General features: G+C 41.9%; 1 protein-coding gene across 8 annotated transcripts in view; it reads left to right on the top strand.

The window, feature by feature from the left end:
* The first annotated feature begins 2,119 nt into the window (after positions 1-2,119).
* kidins220b (kinase D-interacting substrate 220b) overlaps positions 2,120-22,906 on the top strand; it is a 42,851-nt gene continuing 22,064 nt past the window's right edge. For 4 of the 8 annotated variants that reach the window (XM_014204845.2, XM_014204841.2, XM_014204844.2 and 1 more), the window contains exons 1-19: positions 2,120-2,315; positions 6,899-7,063; positions 7,337-7,435; positions 7,642-7,740; positions 10,264-10,362; positions 10,948-11,049; positions 11,278-11,376; positions 12,889-13,086; positions 13,272-13,370; positions 15,136-15,234; positions 15,472-15,570; positions 15,723-15,900; positions 16,144-16,308; positions 19,460-19,639; positions 19,935-20,100; positions 20,458-20,609; positions 20,958-21,061; positions 21,184-21,369; positions 21,492-21,632. In XM_014204845.2, the coding sequence (XP_014060320.1) occupies positions 6,932-7,063; positions 7,337-7,435; positions 7,642-7,740; positions 10,264-10,362; positions 10,948-11,049; positions 11,278-11,376; positions 12,889-13,086; positions 13,272-13,370; positions 15,136-15,234; positions 15,472-15,570; positions 15,723-15,900; positions 16,144-16,308; positions 19,460-19,639; positions 19,935-20,100; positions 20,458-20,609; positions 20,958-21,061; positions 21,184-21,369; positions 21,492-21,632 (2,397 nt within the window). In that variant the 5' untranslated portion in view covers positions 2,120-2,315; positions 6,899-6,931. Of the gene's footprint in view, positions 2,316-3,284; positions 3,306-6,898; positions 7,064-7,336; positions 7,436-7,641; positions 7,741-10,263; positions 10,363-10,947; positions 11,050-11,277; positions 11,377-12,888; positions 13,087-13,271; positions 13,371-15,135; positions 15,235-15,471; positions 15,571-15,722; positions 15,901-16,143; positions 16,309-19,459; positions 19,640-19,934; positions 20,101-20,457; positions 20,610-20,957; positions 21,062-21,183; positions 21,370-21,491; positions 21,633-22,906 lie in introns of those variants that run through there. The other 4 variants (XM_045720734.1, XM_014204842.2, XM_014204840.2 and 1 more) reach the window with 2 other exon arrangements.

Genomic DNA, 22,906 nt, shown 5'->3' with positions numbered 1-22,906 from the left:
GGGTGAGGAGAGGGACGGAAGCTATACTGTTACATAGGCACGATCAAAAAGTGGTCACTGATCAACAGAACTCGGACATGCTGCTCTGTAGCAGAACGGTGCTAACTTTGAACGTGGTGGTTGCAGGTTCGTGAGTGAAAACATGGTCATTTTCTAAATGAAATCTGCTGAATACAAAACTAAATAAGGATAAAATATATATTTATTTACAAAGCTAAGAGACTGAATTACAATATCCACCCTTCGAAGACAATCTGTTCCTGTTTTTGTGCATTTCCTGTTAAATTTCCCTTTCCCTTTAAATCACCATAGAAACAGCCCCTCTCAACAGAGATGAATCGCCAATATAGGCAATGAATATAGCCAGTATAGGCCATCACTAGCACCTTAGAAGCTGCTGCCCTATATACATAGACTTGAAATCACAGGCCACTTTAATAATGTTTACATATTTTGCACTACTCATCTCATATGAATATACTGTATTCTATTCTACTGTATTTTAGTCTATGCCGCTCCGACATTACTTAACATTTCTGTGTATTGTTGTTAAATTGTTAGATATTACTTGTTAGATATTACTGCACTGTTGGAGCTAGAATCACAAGCATTTTGCTACACCCGCAAAAACATCTGCTAAACATGTGTATGCACCAATAAAATTTGATTTGATTTGAAAACCAAGGATCTGGAGGTGAAAATGGTGAAGATATCAAGTTGATTTTGATTAGTCCAACCAGTGAAAACACCTCCAAATAGTACCACCTCACAACGGCAAATATGGAAGAGCGACAACCAAGAGTGCCACTGTCTAAACTAGCAACCGGCACAGCAAATTAACGTTCTTATTTCATCGACACTGTCAAGTACAAGTATATTAATGTTATAATATTGTAGAGAACAATCTAATGATTCATTCTATGTAATTTATAAAGACTTAAGGCAAAGAAAATTACGTTTTGACATTCACTTCGTAGCACAGTCTTGAATGTTTCTCTACATTGTACAGCAGTGAGTGAATGCCCAACAGCCCCTGAGGATGAAATGTAATCTGATCAGCCAGTCTGGAATGGAGCTCACTCACCGTAAATGTAAATATTACCCACAAAACATGGTGTCCCTTAAAATTATACACATATAAGTTATGCAAGCTAACAACCAGCATAGATAACAAGCTAGCTAGCTAACAAGACTATCTAGCTAACTAGCTAGCACACAAGACTAGCCAAGTTAGCTGCGATTGGCTGTGGTTTTGGGTGCTGCACACAGCCTTGGAGACAGAGCTGCCTGTCAGGCATGTTCAGGGCTTAATGCCCCACGAGCACATTGCGATAATTGCAAACACAGGGCTCCTTGATGAGGTGGTTATCGTGCAACTGAACAAGTGCTACTTTTGATTATCTGTGATCTGGACAAAAACATTTTGTTGTCATGATCACGAGAAAATTGTGATATTTTGTTATGTAGTGATCATGAGAAAAATAAATGGTGATCTCGACATAACAAGGGACATGTACATTTTTATTCATATGCCCTCTCTTCACTTCCATAGATTCTAGAATATTTGCATGAAAATCTGTCGCCAATTGGATGGAAACCTAGCCATAGTCAGTGTTGGTCATCAGAAGCTATTGAATATTTCTGCCAGGTGAATAAACCTATACATACACTGCCTTCAGATACCATTGATTAATGCTGCTATCTAGCCGATACCTAGGCTAGCTGCTACCCAGGCTATAGCAGCATAACAGCTCTCAGCACATGCCCTTTACTCTCCTCATTAAAATGTTGGACTTTGACCCAACATAAAATAATAACCATTAATTAGTCAGCCAGGTAAAACGTGTTATTTCCCTCACAACACAACTGCAGCTCCTTCGTAAATCAGGGTCGAGAATGAATGTGAAACCAAAAAAAAGGGAATTTATGAGAGCAATAACCTGAAATGTGTAACACATCCACAACACACAAAAAGCATTGACATAATATAAAATATTTCCTAGTCAGTTAATAAAATATGATCATGTTTGAAGTTGCAGTTTTAGTAAATGGCTAATTCAGCTTGTACAGTAGCGACCCCGCTTCTTTCCAACATGTTCTTCTCAGAGCTCCCATACGTCACAGGTTTGTAGGCGGGGAGGATGAGTTGACGAACAGTGAGGAAATCACCCTGACGTGCTGTTTTTCTGGTCCACTAAAATGGCTGTTGTCGAGGATGGGGAATAAATAGCCCGTGAGCCTTCACACGCCTATCAATCGAGGATTGAGACGACAACACCGAAGTGTGGAACATTTCTAGTAGTTTTACTCCAGAGGTATGTGACTGAGAATCGCCATTTCTCACGTATGGGCATCAAAAATGCGTCCTCCCTTTGATCGATGCCGTTTGATTGACAGCTCGAGCAGGTCAGAACGTTCTCTTGTTTGAGATCTGGCCGTTTAGCAAATGTCATAGTCGCTATCAAACAAACGTTATCAACTAATTATGGTCATTGACATTTAAAAACAAAATACAGCAATCAATAATGGTCGCAGTCAGGAACGAAAAGCTAGCTATTTATTTTATTTTAATAGACGTTACCGCGAGAACGCGCTAAGCTACCATTCGATGGTTTAGGTAGTTAACGATAGGGATAAATGGATAGTTTCGAGATACACTCGATCTAAATGTTGTTGGAAATTGAAATTAGCTAGCCCCTATTGGTCGAACGAATCATTTTTTTTTATACATCCTGATGATGATGAGTTTAGTAGCCGGATGCATCGTATCAATACAACAAGTGGTGTCGCACATAAACAATGCATCATTTATGTAAATCTCTCATTTCAAAACCTAGCGTTATTATTTTAAGTTATTTTGAAGTACCATCCAAGCTTATGTAATTTCTCTATGACTACTTTGCAGTACTTTTGCTTTCAGGACAGAGAAGCACAAAACATAAGTAGATACAGCATAGTCTCAACATACAGAGACACTGCTGTAGTTTAAATGTTCAAGATTCATATTTATAGACGAGCCTGGCTGCGTTCACATCAGCCAATTCTGATCTTTTTTCGACTATTTGGTCTTTTGACCAATCACATCAGATCTTTTCACATCAGATCTTTTTGTGAGCTGAATATGTAGCGAGGGCCAGCCGACTATAGCATACAGGTCGCAGTGGTGGGTGGTATAAAGTGATTTGGTAACAAAACGGATGGCACTGTGATAGACTGCATCCAGTTTGCTGAGTAGAGTGTTGGAAGCTATTTTGTAGATGACATCGCCGAAGTCGAGGATCGGTAGGATAGTCAGTTTTACGAGGGTAAGTTTGGCGGCGTGAGTGAAGGAGGCTTTGTTGCGAAATAGAAAGCCGATTCTAGATTTGATTTTGGATTGGAGATGTTTAATATGAGTCTGGAAGGAGAGTTTACAGTCTAACCAGACACCTAGGTATTTGTAGTTGTCCACATATTCTAAGTCAGAACCGTCTAGGGTGGTGATGCTAGTCGGGCGGGCAGGTGCGGGCAGCGATCGGTTGAAGAGCATGCATTTGGTTTTACTAGCGTTTAAGAGCAGTTGGAGGCCACGGAAGGAGTGTTTGTTGTATGTCATTGAAGCTCGTCTGGAGGTTTGTTAGCACAGTGTCCAAGGAAGGGCCAGAAGTATACAGAATGGTGTCGTCTGCGTAGAGGTGGATCAGGGAATCGCCCGCAGCAAGAGCGACATCATTGATATAGACCAATAAGTAAAAAATGTTTTATCCGAATTGGGCTGCCAGTTTAAAAGCAGCCATATTCCAGCCGCATTCCTTCTATATTCTCCAGGGGTCTCATTTAGAGCACCAATCAATCTCAATTAAAATCTGCGTTTAAACCATTTCACCTGTATTTTATATTGAAAGTCAAGTGTGTTTTTTTTTCCATCATAGAGGGATCAGGGGTATGCAACTATGTTTTTACTTCACATAACATGCAACACATTCGGCAGAAAATAGCTTCATTTTTATCAGATGACAACATAAGTGCAACGCAATTTGGCTATCAGACACAAATAAGTTTGCTTACAGTGAAAAAGGAAGGTCTTTTTTTATCATAGAAAGAAAATAGGCAGCTACATTTCCTAATGCTTTTAAGTTCATCCATTTTACCAGAAAAAATGTAGGCTAGACTGAGAAAAGTAGCGAGAGAGAAGTGCAGCAAGATATTTCTTATGCATTTAATCATTTTCTTTGCTTGAAAATGCATAATTCTGCTTTTAACACAACCCTTTATCCTCTGCATACCACAGATACTGTACTATGTCTTACATATTCCATTTAGGGCTATCGTGTAAAGATGCGCGCTGAGAGTCGGGAAGCAAGTTCAGGGAGTGCGTGTTTTAATAAATAAACGCAACGTAAAACAAAACAAGAAACACTAACAGCACACAGACATAATACAGAAACAATGACGCCTGGGGAAGGAACCAAAGGGAGTGACATATATAGGGAAGGTAATCAGGGAGGTGATGGAGTCCAGATGAGTCTGAAGACGCGCAGGTGCTTGTAACGTTGGTGACAGGTGTGCAGCCATAACGAGCAGCCTTGTGACCTAGAGTCCGGAGAGGGAGCACACGTGACATATAGGCTATTCGTTGTATACCACAGATGGACAGGAAGTTCTTAACGGTTCAAACCATCCTCACAACTAGGCCTACATCATAGTATTGAAGTTACCAACTGATGATGTAATAAGGGCTTTATAAAATACATTTGATTGATTGATATTATACTCTGTAGGTCAGTGGTGCCACTGGCCTATATTGGGCCTGTTTTCTCCACTGTGCTATGTCCTCTGACCATGTGCCAGAGAGGCTGAGTGGTATCTCATCCTCATACATAATTCAATATCAGCAGCCACAGCCAGGGAGAATAGCCTAGTCAATAGGTCTAGCCAGGACCGCTGTATGTGGAGACAAAAGTTACAGAGCGAAACGAGAGTAGCCAAAAATAAACCACATAGAGAACAGTAGGCCTGTTATTCCCATAGATAAGATTGCACAGTTGTAACAGTGTAATAATTGCGCCTTATCTTCTGTCTGTGTGCGACAGCCGACAGGTTAATGGTATTGGCAGCAATGCAGCACACAGTGATGTGTTTTGATGTTTTGCTGGCTGCCTTGCCTCCATTTTCTATTCTTTGTGGCTGCTTTCAGCTGTTGTGTTACTGTTGCTGCAACAGGCCCTGGGTGTTGTGTGGTGGAATGCTGGAGGGTGTTTGTGTGTGAGAATGCTGGAGGGCTTATGCTGTGCTCTCTCTGTGGTGATGGAAGGAATGCTTTTTTTTACTGGCTGTCAGCCTGCCAGCAGGGCTGGTTAATCTAGTAATTGTTTCATGTCATACAGAATGGGTTTATTTTTGAGCCTTGATTAAGTGCGCCCTGCCATGAATGTTAGGGTTACATTGTACACTGTAGACTTGGCTGGCTGAATTGTAAGCTAAACTGTCTGCATTTGTCTGTATTGTGTCGGATAGGAATAGTTAGTGTAATAAAACTGACCAGTTTTATGGAGAGAGTACATTATGGATAGCGCTGGCACAATTACCGAATAACCGTGTAACGACGGTTATGGATGAAGACCGTCATGAAAAGAAAATAAACATCATAACCCTTAAAAAATAAAATGCTGATTGCAAAAATTCGCTAATTGACATAAGACAAAAAAATGCTAATTGATGTAAATTTGATATAAGCTGTGCTCATCTAGACATGACTGCAGTCAGGAGCAGAGGAGAGGTGACCGCTATTCGAACGGTTATTACAAAGACGTCATCCAGAATTCGATGACCGTCACAGCCCTAATTATGCATGATGATTAATAAACTTGTGTTAATGGTTAGGCCAGGAAGATAAATCACTTAGGCCTGTTGCCTACCTAGCCTAATGTCTTCCCCAAAGAGCCTGTGAATAGGGTAGGTAAGTTGGTTTTCATTTATATATTTTGGGGTTGTAATATTTTCTATGCCATTGGTGTGTTACCTGTGAATTTCTAGTATGACCTAGGCTACTGTATATATTTTTTCTATGCCAAAAACGAATGGATAATAACATTGTAATAACACTATATAGCCTTGGACTAATAACAGCACATGCTTTGAGAAAACTAAAAACCAAAATTTAGACTAGCTACCATTTTGTGTGCCGGTAAAATAGGAAGAAGACTGTATGCATTGCCAAGCAGAGGCTATTCTCTGAGTGAGAAAATAAATGCATGGCAGACGATGATAGCAGCCAGGAGAACTTGAATAAACCAAGCAAACATCTCTTTCAACTCTTCCTGCTGTGACTGCCTGGGTGAAAATCCTGCCACCAAAGTAGTGAGTGAGTGGTCTTGAGTCTCTGAGTGTGATATTGCTTGCATCTGTCAGGAGATAGCTAGGCCTGGGCCAGGTAGCACTGGAGTGAGTCGACCCACTGGCTGTCTGCCACGGTCAGATAACTAGACTATGTGCTCTGTTATATCTCCATCTCACATGGTCACCACCCGCTATAGAATTAGAATGAATAGAATGGAGCTCCCCATGGTCAGCGGTTCCAAGCACGTTCTACTAAATATATTTCTATGGTCACTGTTTCACACTGCTTTTTATATAAAAATGTCGATATAGTCTAGCCTTTTATAAATGAAAGGTAGCCTATAACAAGTGAGGGGAAAAGCATGTACGTTGCTGTTATTGGTGCTAAGCTATATATTGTGTTTATTACATTTTTGTTAGCTTCCCATGACTAGTATCCTGTCTTTCTTCCACAGAACTAGAATGAGTAGAACGGGGGTTCCTATTGGAGTCAATTATGCCATAATGAGTGGTTTGGCAGCCATTTTGAGTGTACACATTGAAGTGAAGCGTTCTATTTCTATGATCTCTCACCATGCAGGTGCAGTGCCGGTGAGGAGAAGTAGCTGCAGCCATGGACACCACCACCTCCATCAAGATGACCACTCTGGCCATCCAGAACCTCTTCAGCTACGTGGAGGAGGAGAACCTGGCAGCACTCAAGGCCCACCTGGACAAGTTCAAGGAGGTGGACGGCAGAAGTGACGTGAGTATCCTCATACTATCTAATAGGCCTACAGGTCTACTAATCTAGCTATAGTTATTATATATAGGCTGTTGTTCTAAATGGCACCCTATCACCTTATAGTGTGCTACTTTTGACCAGAGTTCTATGGGTCCTACTCAAAAGTAGTGCCCTATATACAGAATAGGGTTCCATTTGGAAACACAGTCTAATAAAGGTAGTCTAATAAAGATTGGGTCTATTACCGTTGTGTTAGGTCTTTCTAATTGCTTGCCTTTGTCCCCTCCCTAACAGAATGGGCAGACACCCCTGATGCTGGCTTCAGAGCAGGGCAGTATTGAGATAGTACAGGAGCTCATCAGGAGAGGAGCCAATGTTAACCTGGACGATGTGGTGAGTAGGAGAGCTCAATGGATAAACACATACACACGTTCATTTCAAGGCCGACATGAATACATTCAGTTCAGTATGACAATCATTGGGAATGTGCCAATTACTGTGAACTTTGCCTGAGGTCTCCATAGTAACAGTAGTCATGGTCGTCTCCCTGTTTCCATGGTGACCGGTTATGATGTGATGTGGTATTCTCCTTTCCTCAGGACTGCTGGTCTGCTCTGATCTGTGCTGCTAAGGAGGGCCATGTAGATGTGGTGAAGGAGCTGCTAGACAGCAGTGCTTACATAGAACACAGAGACATGGTGAGACACTCAGTCAGTTCAACTGGCCACAATCAGTAATATCTGTAACGTGTTGGTGATCGTATAAACTTGATTTGTATGCTTGTTCAGTCCACTTCAGTTAGTACTTTCAATAAAAACACAGTACTACTCCCTGACGAAGGCCATGCAGCCGAAACGCGTCAAGAGTTTTTAGTCTTTGTTTCCATTAAACATGCCATAGAAATAAAGGCCTTTAATGAATTATATGAAGAGTGCCTTGGTCCTCCTTTCTTTTTGATGACCAATTTACCCCTCTTACCAAAGAGCACCTTCTGTCTACCAAAATCTACTATTGTGTACTAGAGGTCGACCGATTATGATTTTTCAACGCCGATACTGATACGGATTATTGGAGGACCAAAAAAAGACGATACCGAATAATAGGCCGGTTTAATTTTTGTAAATGTTTTTATTTTATTTATTTTTTATTCAAGTTTTTTTAATTAATTAATATATTTGTAATAATGACAATTACAACAATACTGAATGAAGACTTTTATTTTAACTTAATATAATGCATAAATAAATCAATTTAGTCTCAAATAAATAATGAAACATGTTCAATTTGGTTTAAATAATACAAATACACAGTGTTGGAGAAGAAAGTAAAAGTGCAATATGTGCCATGTAAAAAAAGCTAACGTTTAAGTTCCTTGCTTAGAACATGAGAACATATGAAAGCTGGTGGTTCCTTTTAACATGAGTCTTCAATATTCCCAGTTAAGAAGTTTTAGGTTGTTGTTATTATAGGAATTATAGGACTATTTCTCTCTATACCATTTGTATTTCATATACCTTTGACTATTGAATGTTCTTATAGGCACTATAGTATTGCCAGCCTAATCTCGGGAGTTGATAGGCTTGAAGTCATAAACAGCGCTGTGCTTCAAGCATTGCTAAGAGCTGCTGGCAAACGCAGGAAAGTGCTGTTTGAATGAAAGCTTACGAGCCTGCTGCTGCCTACCACCGCTCAGTCAGACTGCTCTATCAAATATCAAATCATAGACTTAATTATAATATAGTAAACATACAGAAATGTGAGCCTTTGATCATTAATATGGTCAAATCCGGAAACTATCATTTTGAAAACAAAAAGTTTATTCTTTCAGTGAAATACGGAACCGTTCCGTATTTTATCGAATGGGTGGCAAGTTGTTTACAGACAGATTATTTCACTTATAATTCACTGTATTACAATTCCAGTGGGTCAGAAGTTTACATACACCTAATTGACTGTGCCTTTAAACAGCTTGGAAAATTCCAGAAAATTATGCCATGGCTTTAGAAGCTTCTGATAGGCTAATTGACATCATTTGAGTCAGTTGGAGGTGTACCTGTGGATGTATTTCAAGGCCTATCTTCAAACTCAGTGCCTCTTTGCTTGACATCATGGAAAAATCCAAAGAAATCAGCCAAGACCTCAGAAAAAAAATTGTAGACCTCCACAAGTCTGGTTCATCCTTGGGGAGCAATTTCCAAACGCCTGAAGGTATCACGTTCATCTGTACAAACAATAGTACGCAAGTATAAACACCATGGGACCATGCAGCCGTCATACCACTCAGGAAGGAGACGCATTCTGTCTCCTAGAAAAGGAATGTACTTTGATGCGAAAAGTGCAAATCAATCCCAGAACAACAGCAAAGGACCTTGTGAAGATGCTGGAGGAAACGGGTACAAAAGTATCTATATCCACAGTAAAACGAGTCCTATATCGACATAACCTGAAAGGCCGCTCAGCAAGGAAGAAGCCACTGCTCCAAAACCACTTGGATTAAATGTCAGGAATTGTGAAAGACTGATCTTAAATGTATTTGGCTAAGGTGTATGTAAACTTCTGACTTAACAGTAAATATGCAGGTTTAAAAAAATATATTTGTGTATTGATTTTAAGAAAGGCATTGATGTTTATGGTTAGGTACATTGGTGCAACGATTGTGCTTTTTTCGCGAATGCGCTTTTGTTAAATCATCACCCTTTTGGTGAAGTAGGCTGTGATTCGATGATAAATTAACAGGCAATCTAATTGACTATATGCAACGCAGGACAAGCTAGTTAAACTAGTAATATTGTCAACCATGTGTAGTTAACTAGTGATTATGATTAGATTGATTGTTTTTTATAAGATAAGTTTAATGCTAGCTAGCAACTTACCTTGGCTCCTTGCTGCACTCACGTAACAGGTGGTCAGCCTGCCACGCAGTCTCCTCGTGGATTGCAATGTAATCGGCGTCCAAAAATGCTGATTACCGATTTGTTATGAAAACGTAAAATCGGCCCTAATTAATCGGCCATACCGATTAATCAGTCGACCTCTGTACCTTAGCAGCGCTTCCCTTCCTTCTTTTTTCTACAAAACCACGAAACTATTCAATGTACAGGCTTTCCAATGTACAGGCTAGGTTTGTAATGTTTTTGCGTGCAAAGCCCCAAAGGTACTGTAATGTGTGCAGGAGAATGTTTTTGTACAGCAATTGAGGTTGTGTGTTTGGTGTTCTGTAGGGAGGCTGGACGGCCCTGATGTGGACTGCCTACAAGGGCCGCGTGGAGGTAACCAAGGTTCTCCTTGACAACGGAGCCAACCCCAACACTACTGGACAGGTGAGCAGTCATCATGACCCGTCTCAGACATTTTACATTCTAGTCATTTAGCAGATGATCTTCTCCAGAGCAACCTACTGTTAGTGGTCCCGTGTGGCTCAGTTGGTAGAGCATGGCACTTGCAACGCCAGGGTTGTGGGTTTGATTCGCTCGGGGGACATGTACGAAAATGTATGCACTCACTACTGTATAAGTCGCTCTGGATAAGAGCGTCTGCAAAAAATGACTAAAATGTCTAATGCATTCATCTTAAGATAGCTAGGTGAGACAATCACAGTCGTAGTAACTACATTTTTACTCAATAAAGAATATAAAACATACCAAATAGGCACCAGAGGTGGTGGGCCCAGGAAGCAGGCATCCATCTTGTTACCTATAACTTCCAATGTATCAGACTCCATTACCCCCATGCTCCTGGAAACAACCACACCTCTGGACTGCATTCCCTCCTGTGGGCGGCCTTTAATTCATGGCTATTCCCCATGTATTATACACATATTTATGGGTGAAGAGGGAAATACTATTCCCCATGTATTATACATTATCTCTCTCTCTCTCTCTCTCTCTCTCTCTCTCTGCCATCAGCAGTACAGTGTGTACCCCATCATCTGGGCAGCAGGCAGAGGTCATGCTGAGATCGTCCAGGTCCTGCTGGAAAATGGAGCCAAGGTCAACTGCTCTGACAAGGTGAGACAACAGATTGGGCAGCATGGCTGGGCAATGCCAACCTTTGGGTTAGTGGTGGCCCACTGGGTTAGTGGTGCCCCAGTTTGGCCAGAAATAGTGACCTGTGCCAGTATTGATAATTGTGTGTGTGTGTGTGTGTGTGTGTGTGTGTGTGTGTGTGTGTGTGTGTGTGTGTGTGTGTGTGTGTGTGTGTGTGTGTGTGTGTGTGTGTGTCTTTCCCTCTCTCAGTACGGCACTACCCCTCTGATCTGGGCAGCCAGGAAGGGCCATTTTGACTGTGTGATGCACCTGCTGGAGAACGGAGCCGATGTCGACCAGGAGGGGGCGGTATGTCTGCAATCTACACCAGTGGTCACCAACCTTTTCTGAGTCAAAATGCATGCCGAGATCTACCGCTCTGATTATTTATTAACATGACTTAAAAAAACGTAACCTATGCAACATTAACCAATTAAAAACAGTACTGTAGCAATGAGGTTTGTGCAGTAAGCTATAGGCCCAATACATTATCACTGCATATTGGCTTTACCTGCCAATGCATTGTTGTTCGGGACATTTTTTAAAATTAGATTTAAAAATTTGAGGTAGGCTATAAGATCACACTGGTAATAGATACATTGTTGTATTACTTGTGAGGCACAGCTGAGTGAGCATACATTTAAATAATTCGCTTTTTATTTTACTGGGCTGATGGTGCCTGCATCTGATGGTCAGTCTCAGCGGAGGGAGAGAGCAGCAGACTGAGGGTCCTCCTCTCAACATCCCTCCGTTCTCCCTTTCCTCCACTCACACTGACCAAAAAGGGACACTGTCTTCCAGCTGATGGCGAAACTCAAGTCGCACCGCCTTATTTCTGCCTCATGCACAAATTCATGTTGTTACTCCTATGAACAGAGAATGTGAAATATTCCTTGATATTAAAAAAGACCCAAGCCGCTAATAATAAGATCAACACAAGCCTATAGATACACTTTCCTCCTCATTCATTGCTGCTGCATTGCTTGTTGTAGCGCTGAGTGGAAATAGGAAGAACGTGCATTTTATGGCTTATAGAAGTGTTGAATACAAAGTGTTGACAGTGCTGAGTAAGAACTTAAACATGAACTCACTCATAAAAACAGCGTCTCTTACAGTATTCGTTGACAGTCTGTCTCTAGTCATGGTTTTAAACGTTTTGAAATCTCACAGTACCAATTTTGCCTTAGCTTTCTTTTATGCCTGCTACGTTACTGCAGACACGGTCATCTGAGCAATCTGATTGGCCAGCGGTAGCATAGTGCACTTGATTTCCTCTCCAGGCCCACCGGGAAGGCAGTTTGTACCTTAAGACACATGAAATGGCAACAGTTTGCCTACCCCGGCGCGCAGGGCAGCTGAATTGGCTGCACCTACCACCAACAGCCCGAGACTTAATAAAAAAAATAGCAACACAAGGCTTTATCGTTGGGTTTTTTACAGAAATGTTTGGCAATTGACTAGAAATGGCTTGGAGATCGACAACGATCGACCAGTTGATGACCTCTGATCTACACCATAGAAATAGAATAACATTATAATGAACAGACATTCTAATACATACCGGTATTCTAGTTCTGCGGTCTACACCTCTCACTGTTTTATCATCTGTTTAAAGCTCTAGAGAAAGGCTTTGTACATCAAGCGTAGTTAATTTGGATGGATTGACTGTCATCGTAATCACACGGCACTCTCTACTCCTCTCCTCATTCTATCCCTTTCCTGTCCTCTGTCTCTCTTTTCTCCCTTTGTTCCGTTCCCCCCTCCCTCTCTCTCTTTCCACTGTTCCTCATTCCCTCCCTCTCTCCACACCACCCCCTGTAGAACTCGATGACAGCTCTGATTGTGGCAGTGAAGGGAGGTTTCACTGAGGTGGTGAAGGAGCTTCTGAAGAGGAACCCTAACGTGAACATGACGGAAAAGGACGGCAACACAGCCCTGATGATCGCTGCCAAGGAGGGCTACACTGAGATAGTACAGGACCTGCTGGACGCTGGCACCTACGTCAACATACCAGACAGGGTGGGCAAAGGAGCACACTCAGACACATATTTTGTATTATAGGTGCTGTATTGAGATGTGGATGTAGTGTCTATGCTGTTTGGTGACCTATTTTGTGTGTGTGTGTGTGTGTGTGTGTGTGTGTGTGTGTGTGTGTGTGTGTGTGTGTGTGTGTGTGTGTGTGTGTGTGTGTGTGTGTTGTACAGAGTGGAGACACAGTGCTTATCGGGGCAGTGAGAGGAGGCCATGTGGAGATAGTGAGGGCTCTGCTGCACAAATACGCTGATATCGACATCAGAGGACAGGTAATGAGTTTGACACCTGGCTACTTCAGATAAGACACATACCGTGCATCCAAAATTGCACCCTATATCCTATATGAGGTTCTTCAACTTTTTCAGCCTGGAACCCAAATTAGAAATTCTGTGTTTTTCGGGGACCCAAGCTTATGAAAACATGCAACTATACGTAAATATTGGTACATTACATTGCGCGTATGCCTAAAACAAATGCAATGTAGACAAAAACAAATAACAATAAAATACCCATAAAAATAGCTATTCATGTTTATTTTCCCCATTTAAAAACTCTCTTCTATATCTGTCTCGGTTGGAACTGTTGCTGTTAAAATACAAGAAAGTGTTATCATTCTGAACTGGAATAAACTGATTGATCACATCACACAGATGTAGACCAGATAACACACACAGTCCTAATGAGAGCTGTGTGGTTGGTTGAAGTTTTCATCAAGCATGTCTATTCTGGGCTCAGTTTTTGACAGTGCAACCCAGAGGTCGTGCTCAGCATCGAGTCTGTTCCTGTACTTGTTTTTTTAAGTACGCCAGAGTTGAGAACCTTGACTCGTATAGGTATGTGGTGCCAAACTGGACCAGAACATCTACTGCTTTCTCAGTCAGGCAGGAGACCACTTCTTGCTGTAGACGAGCAACCCAGAACTGTGTGAGTGAGTGTGTTTGCCTCAAAAAGCATCTCACTTCAATCAGTTTATTCCAGTTCAGAATAAAAAGGGTTACTTGTGTTTTAACAGCAACAGTTCCAACCGAGACATGTTTTCCACAATAACTTCTACACTAAGATGTACAGTAGGTACTGTTACTTAGGGTTGCACTATCAGTAGCTAGCTAGCTTGCTTTGGCTAAAGTTGATGTTAGCTAGCTAGCTATTAGCTGTGTACAAGGGGATTGTTTGAAAGAGAAACTCACATCGACTACTGTCAGAGATAGTACTCCCTTATTTCTGCTTATCATCACCTGTTATAAAATGACAACAATGCCTTGCTAACTGACTTACTCTTCTACGGTCGAAGCACTGTTTCCTGAAGTATTCTGCCCTGTTCTGAAAGAACTCCCTGGGCTTAACTTCACGCTGTGGATGTTTGGTCTTGGTGTGTCATTTGATTTGTTCATTTTGATAGACTCATTACGAAGCACTTCCCCGCACAAAACACATTGTGGGCGCTCTTTGTTATTTCTCAAAATGTGTGTGAAACCAAGAGAGGGAACTCATCGCTGTATTTGCGCTTCGTGACGATTGAGCTCAGTCAGAACTTGTGGCTAGCTTGAGTCCATTCAATGGCGAGTGGGAATGACAAGTCAGTGGCTGACAGCGCATCATCTAGTGCTGAACGACAACGCTGCATCGTGTGGGTCGCAGAGTGATCTTCAAGAAATCTGCCGTAAAAAAGATCCGGCAAACCACGAAGCATACGCACATCCCCCTCCCACTTGCGCTGCTGCCAAACTGACCAGAGACACAGCTGCTAAGCAGAGAGTGCACTGAACAGAGAGTGCAGTTGTACTTGGCCAAATCAATTCCAGTAATTCATCAAATAATTATACATTTACTCTGACACGTCGCGACCCAAACCCATACTTAAAGAAAGGCTGCCCTATATAGTGGACTACTGTTGACCAGGGCCCACAGGGAATCTGGTCAACAGTAGTGCACTATTTCGGGGATGGTATGCCAGTTGGGACGGAGACATTATAGAAGAAAGTACATACAATTCACCTCAACTGCCTTACAACAATACATTTTGACCTCTTGTAGGATAACAAGACAGCCCTGTACTGGGCCGTGGAGAAAGGCAACGCCACCATGGTGAGAGATATCCTTCAGTGCAACCCCGACACAGAGTCCTGCACCAAGGTAAGAGGCAACAACCATATTTCAAGCTTATTAAAGATCAGTGATACTATCAAGAGCAGTGTGCGGTTTCCTTTTTCCTTCATCTTGTTCAACAGTTACCATGCACCTCCAAAAAAGTTTGCTCAGATGTGCGAGTGCCTTTTGAATGTTTGAACTATGTGACAACCCAGACACATACACAGCCATCTACTGTAGTCACTGTTCTCCAAACCATAATCATGTGTTTTCTTGTCTCAGGATTCAGAGAGCCCTCTGATCAAGGCCACTAAGATGAGGAATATTGACATAGTGGAGCTTCTGCTGGACAAAGGAGCCAAGGTGTCAGCTGTAGATAAGGTACAAGATATTTAACCTTTATTAAACCTAGCATCCAAACCACCTGTACAATAATCTATCGCCGTCCATATGTAACGTATAATAAACCATATACATGGCCTACAGAATGTCAAAAAGACTAGTTATGTCTGATCCTACCTGTCTCCCACTAGAGAGGCGACACCCCTCTCCACATCGCCATACGTGGGCGGAGCCGCAGGCTGGCGGAGCTCCTCCTCCGTAACCCGAAAGATGGCCGCCTGCTGTACCGGCCCAACAAGGCCGGAGAGACGCCCTACAACATCGACTGCAGCCACCAGAAGAGCATCCTCACCCAGATCTTTGGAGCCCGTGAGTATCCTTTCTCTCCGGAAGCTCGGTCAGTGACTTTCGGCAGTGAAAATCTAGTAGAATACCATAAAGGACATTACCTGTGTGATGGATTCGATAAGACTGGGAGTCACATTTTAGCCTCTGTTCTCTGACAATATTACTTATATAAATATTGTAGACTTGTAACCAAATAACGGTAAATAATGTAGATATTGTAGAGCTGTAAGTAACCTCATTCCATCTGTCTGTGTCCCCTCCAAGGCCACCTGTCCCCTACTGAGTCTGACGGAGACATGCTGGGTTATGACCTGTACAGCAGTGCCCTGGCAGACATCCTCAGTGAGCCCACCATGCAGCCACCCATCTGTGTGGGCTTGTACGCCCAGTGGGGCAGCGGCAAGTCCTTCCTGCTCAAGAAACTGGAAGGTAAGGAACTAAAACAGAATTAGAGTATTATTTATACCAGGGGTTCTCAAAGTGGGGTCTGCGGCCAGATTTCAAAATATAAATATACAGTTGAAGTCGGAAGTTTACATACACCTTAGCCAAATACATTTAAACTCAGCTTTTCACAATTCCTGACATTTAATCTTAGTAAACATTCCCTGTCTTAGGTCAGTTAGGATCACCACTTTATTATAAGAATGTGAAATGTCAGAATAATAGTAGAGAATTATTTATTTCAGATTTTATTTCTTTCATCACATTCCCAGTGGGTCAGAAGTTTAAATACACTAAATTAGTATTTGGTAGCATTGCCTTTAAATTGTTAAACTTGGGTCAAACGTTTTGGTTAGCCTTCCACAAGTTTCCCACAATAAGTTGGGTGAATTTTGTCCCATTGCTCCTGACAGAGCTGGTGTAACTGAGTCAAGTTTGTAGACCTCCTTGCTCACACATGCTTTTTCAGTTCTGCCCCCACATTTTCTATAGGATTGATGTCAGGGCTTTGTGATGGCCACTCCAATACCTTGACTTTGTTGTCCTTAAGCCATTTTGCCACAACTTTGGAAGTTTGCTTGGGGTCATTGTCCATTTGGAAGAACCATTTGCCACCAAGCTTTAACTTCCTGACTGATGTCTTGAGATGTTGCTTCAATATATCCACATAATTTCCCTCCCTCATGATGCCATCTATTTTGTGAAGTGCACCAGTCCCTCCTGCAGCAAAGCACCCCTACAACATGATGCTTCCACCCCCTTGCTTCACGGTTGGGATGGTGTTCTTAGGCTTGCAAGCCTTCCCCTTTTTCCTCTAACGATGCTCATTATGGCCAAACAGTTCTATTTTTGTTTCATCAGACCAGAGGACATTTCTCTAAAAAGTATGATTTTTGTCCCCATGTGCAGTTGCAAACCGTAGTCTGGCTTTATGGCGGTTTTGGAGCAGTGGCTTTTTCCTTGCTGTGCGGCCTTTCAGGTTATGATGATATTGGACTCGTTTTACTGTGGATATAGATAATTGTGAAGATGCTGGAGGAAACAGGTACACAAGGTCCTTTCCTGTTGTTTTGGGATTGATTTGCACTTTTCACACCAAAGTACGTTCATCTCTAGGAGACAGAACGCGTCTCCTTCCTGAGCACCATGGGCTTCGTGGTCCCATGGTGTTTATACTTGCGCACTATTGTTTGTACAGATGATCATGGTACCTTCAGGCGCTTGGAAATTGTTCCCAAGGATGAACCAGACTTGTGGAGGTCTACAATTTCTTTTCTGAGGTCTTGGCTGATTTTTGATTTTCCCATGATGTCAAGCAAAGAGGCACTGAGTTTGAAGGTATGCCTTGAAATACATCCACAGGTACACCTCCAATTGACTCAAATTATGTCAATTGACTCAAATTATGTCAATTAGCCTATCAGAAACTTCTAAAGCCATGACATAATTTTCTGGAATTTTCCAAGCTGTTTAAAGGCACAGTCAACTTAGTGCATGTAAACTTTTGACCCACTGGAATTGTGATACAGTGATTTTATAAGTGAAATAATCTGTCTGTAAACAATTGTTGGAAAAATGACTTGGGTCATGCACAAAGTAGATGTCCTAACCGACTTGCCATAACTATAGTTTGTTAACAATACATTTGTTGTGTGGTTGAAAAACGAGTTTGAATGACTCCAACCTAAGTGTATGTAAACTTCCGACTTCAACTGTGTCCATTTTTTTTTTTACATTTCATTTTTTTGATGTGTAATTTTGGAGTCTATTTTATTGTAAACAAGAATGGAATATGTTTCTCAATACTTCTACATTAATGTTGGTGCTACCGTGATTACAGATAATCCTGAATGAATCGTGAATATTGATGAGAGAGAAAGTTAGAGGCATAAATATCATACCTCCAAAAAATGCTAATCTTCCCTGTTATTGTGATGGTGAGAGGTTAGCATGTCTTGGGGGTATCATATTTGTGCTTTTGTAACTTTTCGTAATCATGGTAGCATCCACTTTAATGTAGAAGTGTTTAGAAACATATTGTATTCTTATTTACAGTAAAAGTGACTCCAAAATGACACAATACATTTGTTTACCATTCATTTCTATTGGTCTCAAAATAATCTGAAACACAACCAAAACAAACAGCAATACCATCCAACAAGTTTTTAGAGTCACAAACTTGATGTAATCATTACGTGCTAGGAATATTGGACCAAATACTAAACTTTTCACTACTTCAATTCACATATAAGTGAATTTGTCCCAATACTTTTGGTCCCCTAAAATGGGGGGGGGGGGGGGAACTATGTATAAAAAGTGCTGTAATTTATAAACGGTTCACATAAATAAAAAAATGTAATTAAATCTGACAGTGTGCACTTTAACTTCATAGTCATTGTATCATTTTCATATACTTTTTGTGTCATTTCCCAAAAATGTGTCACTGTCCCAATACTTTTGGAGCTCACTGTATCTCTCTCTATAAGGCAGTTTGCTTGCCATTGCTTCACTCACTTCTATAGAGGAGTCTGAGCGTTTATGATACTGCTCAAATAGGACAGAACCCGTCAAACCAAAAAAGAATGATATGTTAAAGGAGTAGTTCACTATTTTAGAACTTGATGTTAGATGGTTCCTCACCCTGAAAGTAATTTATGGGCCAAGAGAAACGGTAATCCAGGGTAAAAGGTTCTTTAAACAGCCACTACAACCGTAGCCATAACAAGCTAACAATCAATGGAAGTGATGGGAGCATGTGAGCGTTTAGAAAATATATGTCTAAATCACCTGAAATCAACTGCATATTTGGTTTGATGTTACTTAAAGGTGATTTGGCCGTAAAAAAAATAATTAATGCTCACAAGCCCCCATCACTTCCATTGATTGTTAGCTTGTGATGGCTAAAGTAAGCTAAAGTTTGTAGTGGCTGTTGGATTACATTTTCTCTTGGTCAATAGATTACTTTCAGGGTGAGGAACCATCTAACATTAAGTTGTAAAATAGTGAACTACTCCTTTAACAATATGTTATACATGTTAATAATAAGATAGCTGTTAATATTAAGAAATTATTTTATGAACTCATTCTCGCCTGATCTTACTCCTCATTCACCCCCTCCTTTTCTTCCCCTCTCCAGATGAGATGAAGACATTTGCTGGCCAGCAGGTGGAGCCGTTGTTCCAGTTTTCCTGGATGGTGTTGTTCCTGTCCCTGCTGCTGTGTGGTTCGGTAGCTCTGGTCCTGGGCTTCACCGTTGACCCCAAGCTGGCCATTGCCGTCTCCCTGAGCCTGCTGGCCCTGGTCTATGTCTTCTTCGGTGAGACCGTCACTTTGTCCTCCATTTTGTATGTAGTCCAGTAGTATTAAGTTATTTTCAAGTGCCACACTAGAGGGCAGTGTTCGAAAAAGGATTCATACTTTTTACTGGACTTAATGCTTGAATAAACAGTATATTAAAACACAGCCTATGCACTATACTGACTGGCTTTTCCAAACCCTTGTAATGACACAGGAACAGTTTTTTTTAAAACTCTGGCTGTCTTCATTTGGCCTGTAGTGGTGGTGGCTGTTAATGATCCAGTTTGGAGATAACTGTTTCCCTCGCTCTGTAGTGGTGGTGTACTTCGGCAGTCGTCGTGAGGGGGAGAACTGGAACTGGGCATGGGTGATCAGTACCAGTCTGGCACGACACATCGGCTACCTGGAGCTGCTGCTCAAACTGATGTTCGTCAACCCCCCTGACCTGCCCGAACAGACCACCCGCGCACTGCCCGTCAGGTATAACACACACGCAACCGCGCGCACACACACACACACACACAGACCACCTGTTCTCTGCCCATCTGGTACACACACCCCTCCTCACCCACCCAAAATCACTACCAAATCCCTCTTAGCAAAGCCAGAAATCTAAACTACAATCACATGCCGTATTTATCACATCAGTCCTGGATGTAATTAACTTCTTTACATCACGTCATTATATGCCTTGATTTGTCAATTATTTGCATATTATTTATGTAGCGCTCATGGAGACTTTATGAATTCCATATAAAGCCGTTCTAAGTTGTAGTTTGTGTGTGACCAATGATTTAATATGTCCACTCCTCTCCCTCTACTGTTGTGTCCCTGCAGGTTCCTGTTCACGGACTACAACCGTCTGTCCAGTGTGGGAGGAGAGACCAGCCTGGCAGAGATGATAGCCACCCTGTCTGATGCCTGTGAGAGGGAGTTTGGCTTCATGGCCAGCCGCCTTTTCAGGGTCTTCAAGACGGAGGAATCACATGGTAGGACCAGAGGAGGACAGACTAGTCAATTCAGTTTACTTTATTGAATCCCCTTGGGCAAATGTGTTCTACTATTGGCACTACTTTGAGTCACTATCAGTCACTACATTCGTTAACACACAGTTTTCAGTAGGAACTAAGAACAAAGGCTTGCAAACGTCCAACAGACAATAAGAATGAATGTTCTTATTGAACAAGCTTAGTTAGTAGCCTACTTCCTGTTTCAAAATATTTGTATGCCCACTGAATACTTTATACCTACTGTTTTCTATGTTTTCATGTTAAATTGATCATAAGCAGCAAAAATAGGCATTTCTGTTCAGATAGTCATTCAAAATTGTATTATAGGGAAGAAGAAGTGGAAGAAGACATGTTGCGTTCCCTCCTTCGTCATCTTCGTCTTCATCCTGGGCTGCCTGATCACCGGCATGGCCCTCCTCGCCGTCTTCAAGGTTTCCTTTATTAGTCTAGCTTATTGGTCTTTTAGCATTATTGCAGGTTCTGAAACCAATGTGATTAAAAAGTCTGAATTGCTTCACCAATGTTGAATAAGACAATTTCAAAATGCATAAAGGTGGACGTTGCCAACCAGACGGTGAATGCCGTGCTGATCGCCATGGCCAGCGTGGTGGGCCTGGCGCTGGTACTCAACTGCCGGACCTGGTGGCAGGTGGCCGACTCGGTGCTAAACTCCCAGAGGAAGAGGCTGCACAGCGCCGCCAACAAGATGCACAAGCTCAAGAGCGAGGGCTTCATGAAGGTAGAGTGCACTGCAAACAGCCACACATGCATGTACACACAAAAACAAACATACACACATACCTGCTACCTGTCTCTACATATCTTTATATCTCGCTGTACCTCTCTCTCCTCCATCCTCAGGTGTTGAAGAATGAGGTGGAGCTGATGGCGAGGATGGCTAAGACCATCGATGGCTTCACTCAGAACCAGACGCGTCTGGCTGTCATCATAGACGGCCTGGACTCCTGTGAACAGGACAAAGTACTGCAGATGCTGGATACGGTAAGAGATACACACACACACACACACACACACACACACACACACAGTCACAGGGTGATAGGGTATACCGTAAAACTCTGAGCAGTAACTTTTTTGAACATCTCACCCTTGTGCAAACTTTTGAGTTATTTCCGAAAACAATCTGTCCCAAGAGAGCAAACAACACATAGTCATACATCAGTCATAAAGATTCCAGAAGCTGTCAGTAATACAATTGTCTTTAATCTGATCAATTTATTATAGGAGCAAGGCCATCTGAACTCGCTGCTTCTTGTTTACTAATGAAATCTTTGATCTGGGGAAATAATGGGTCTTCTATGTAAGATGTCTTTGTAACGGAATAACCAACATCACTCATATGTTTAGAGTAATTTATCTAGACATTTGATAGCGGTCACAAAATGTAATATTTCAGTGTCTTTGGTTCATTGGGATAATGGAGTTATTAGCTGACTGAGCTGTAGCGGAATATAAAATAGTTTTAGAATAGAATAGAAACAACTTACACTACATGGCCAAAAGTATGTGGACACCTCTTCAAATTAGTGGATTCATGAAATGGGTTTCCATGTCCGAGCAGCTACACACAAGCCTAAGAACACCATGCACAAAGCCAAGCGTCGTCTGGAGTGGTGTAAAGCTTGCCGACATTGGACTCTGGAGTGGAAACGCTTCACCATCTGGCAGTCCGACGGACAAATCTGGGTTTGGTGGATGCCAGGACAACGCTACCTACCCTAATGCATAGTGCCTACTTTAAAGTTAGGTGGAGGAGGAATAATGGTTTTTCATGGTTCGGGGTAGGCCCCTTAGTTCCAGTGAAGGGAAATCTTAACGCTCCAGCATACAATTACTTTCTAGACAATTCTCTGCTTCCAACTTTGTGGCAAAAGTTTGGGTAAGGCCCTTTTATGTTTCAGCATGACAATGCCCCCGTGCAGAAAGCGAGATCCATGGCGAGATTGATGTGGAAGAAAATGACTGGCCTGCGCAGAGCCCTGACCTCAATCACATTGAACACCTTTGGGATGAATTGGAATGCCGACTGTGAGCCAGGCCTAATCGCCCAACATCAGTGCCCGACCTCACTAATGCTCTTGTGGCTGAATGGAAGCAAGTCCCTGCAGTAATGTTCCAACATCTAGTGAAAAGCCTTCCCAGAAGAGTGGAGGCTGTTATAGCATTAAAGGGGGGACCAACTCCATATTAATGTCCTTGATTTTGGAATGAGATGTTCGACAAGCAGGTGTCCATATACTTTTGGCAATGTAGTG

Source organism: Salmo salar, chromosome ssa06 (assembly GCF_905237065.1).
Source record: "Salmo salar chromosome ssa06, Ssal_v3.1, whole genome shotgun sequence".
Classification (NCBI taxonomy): domain Eukaryota; kingdom Metazoa; phylum Chordata; class Actinopteri; order Salmoniformes; family Salmonidae; genus Salmo; species Salmo salar.
The sequence above is the reverse complement of the archived record's forward strand: the minus strand, read 5'-3'. Positions and strand labels throughout refer to the sequence as shown.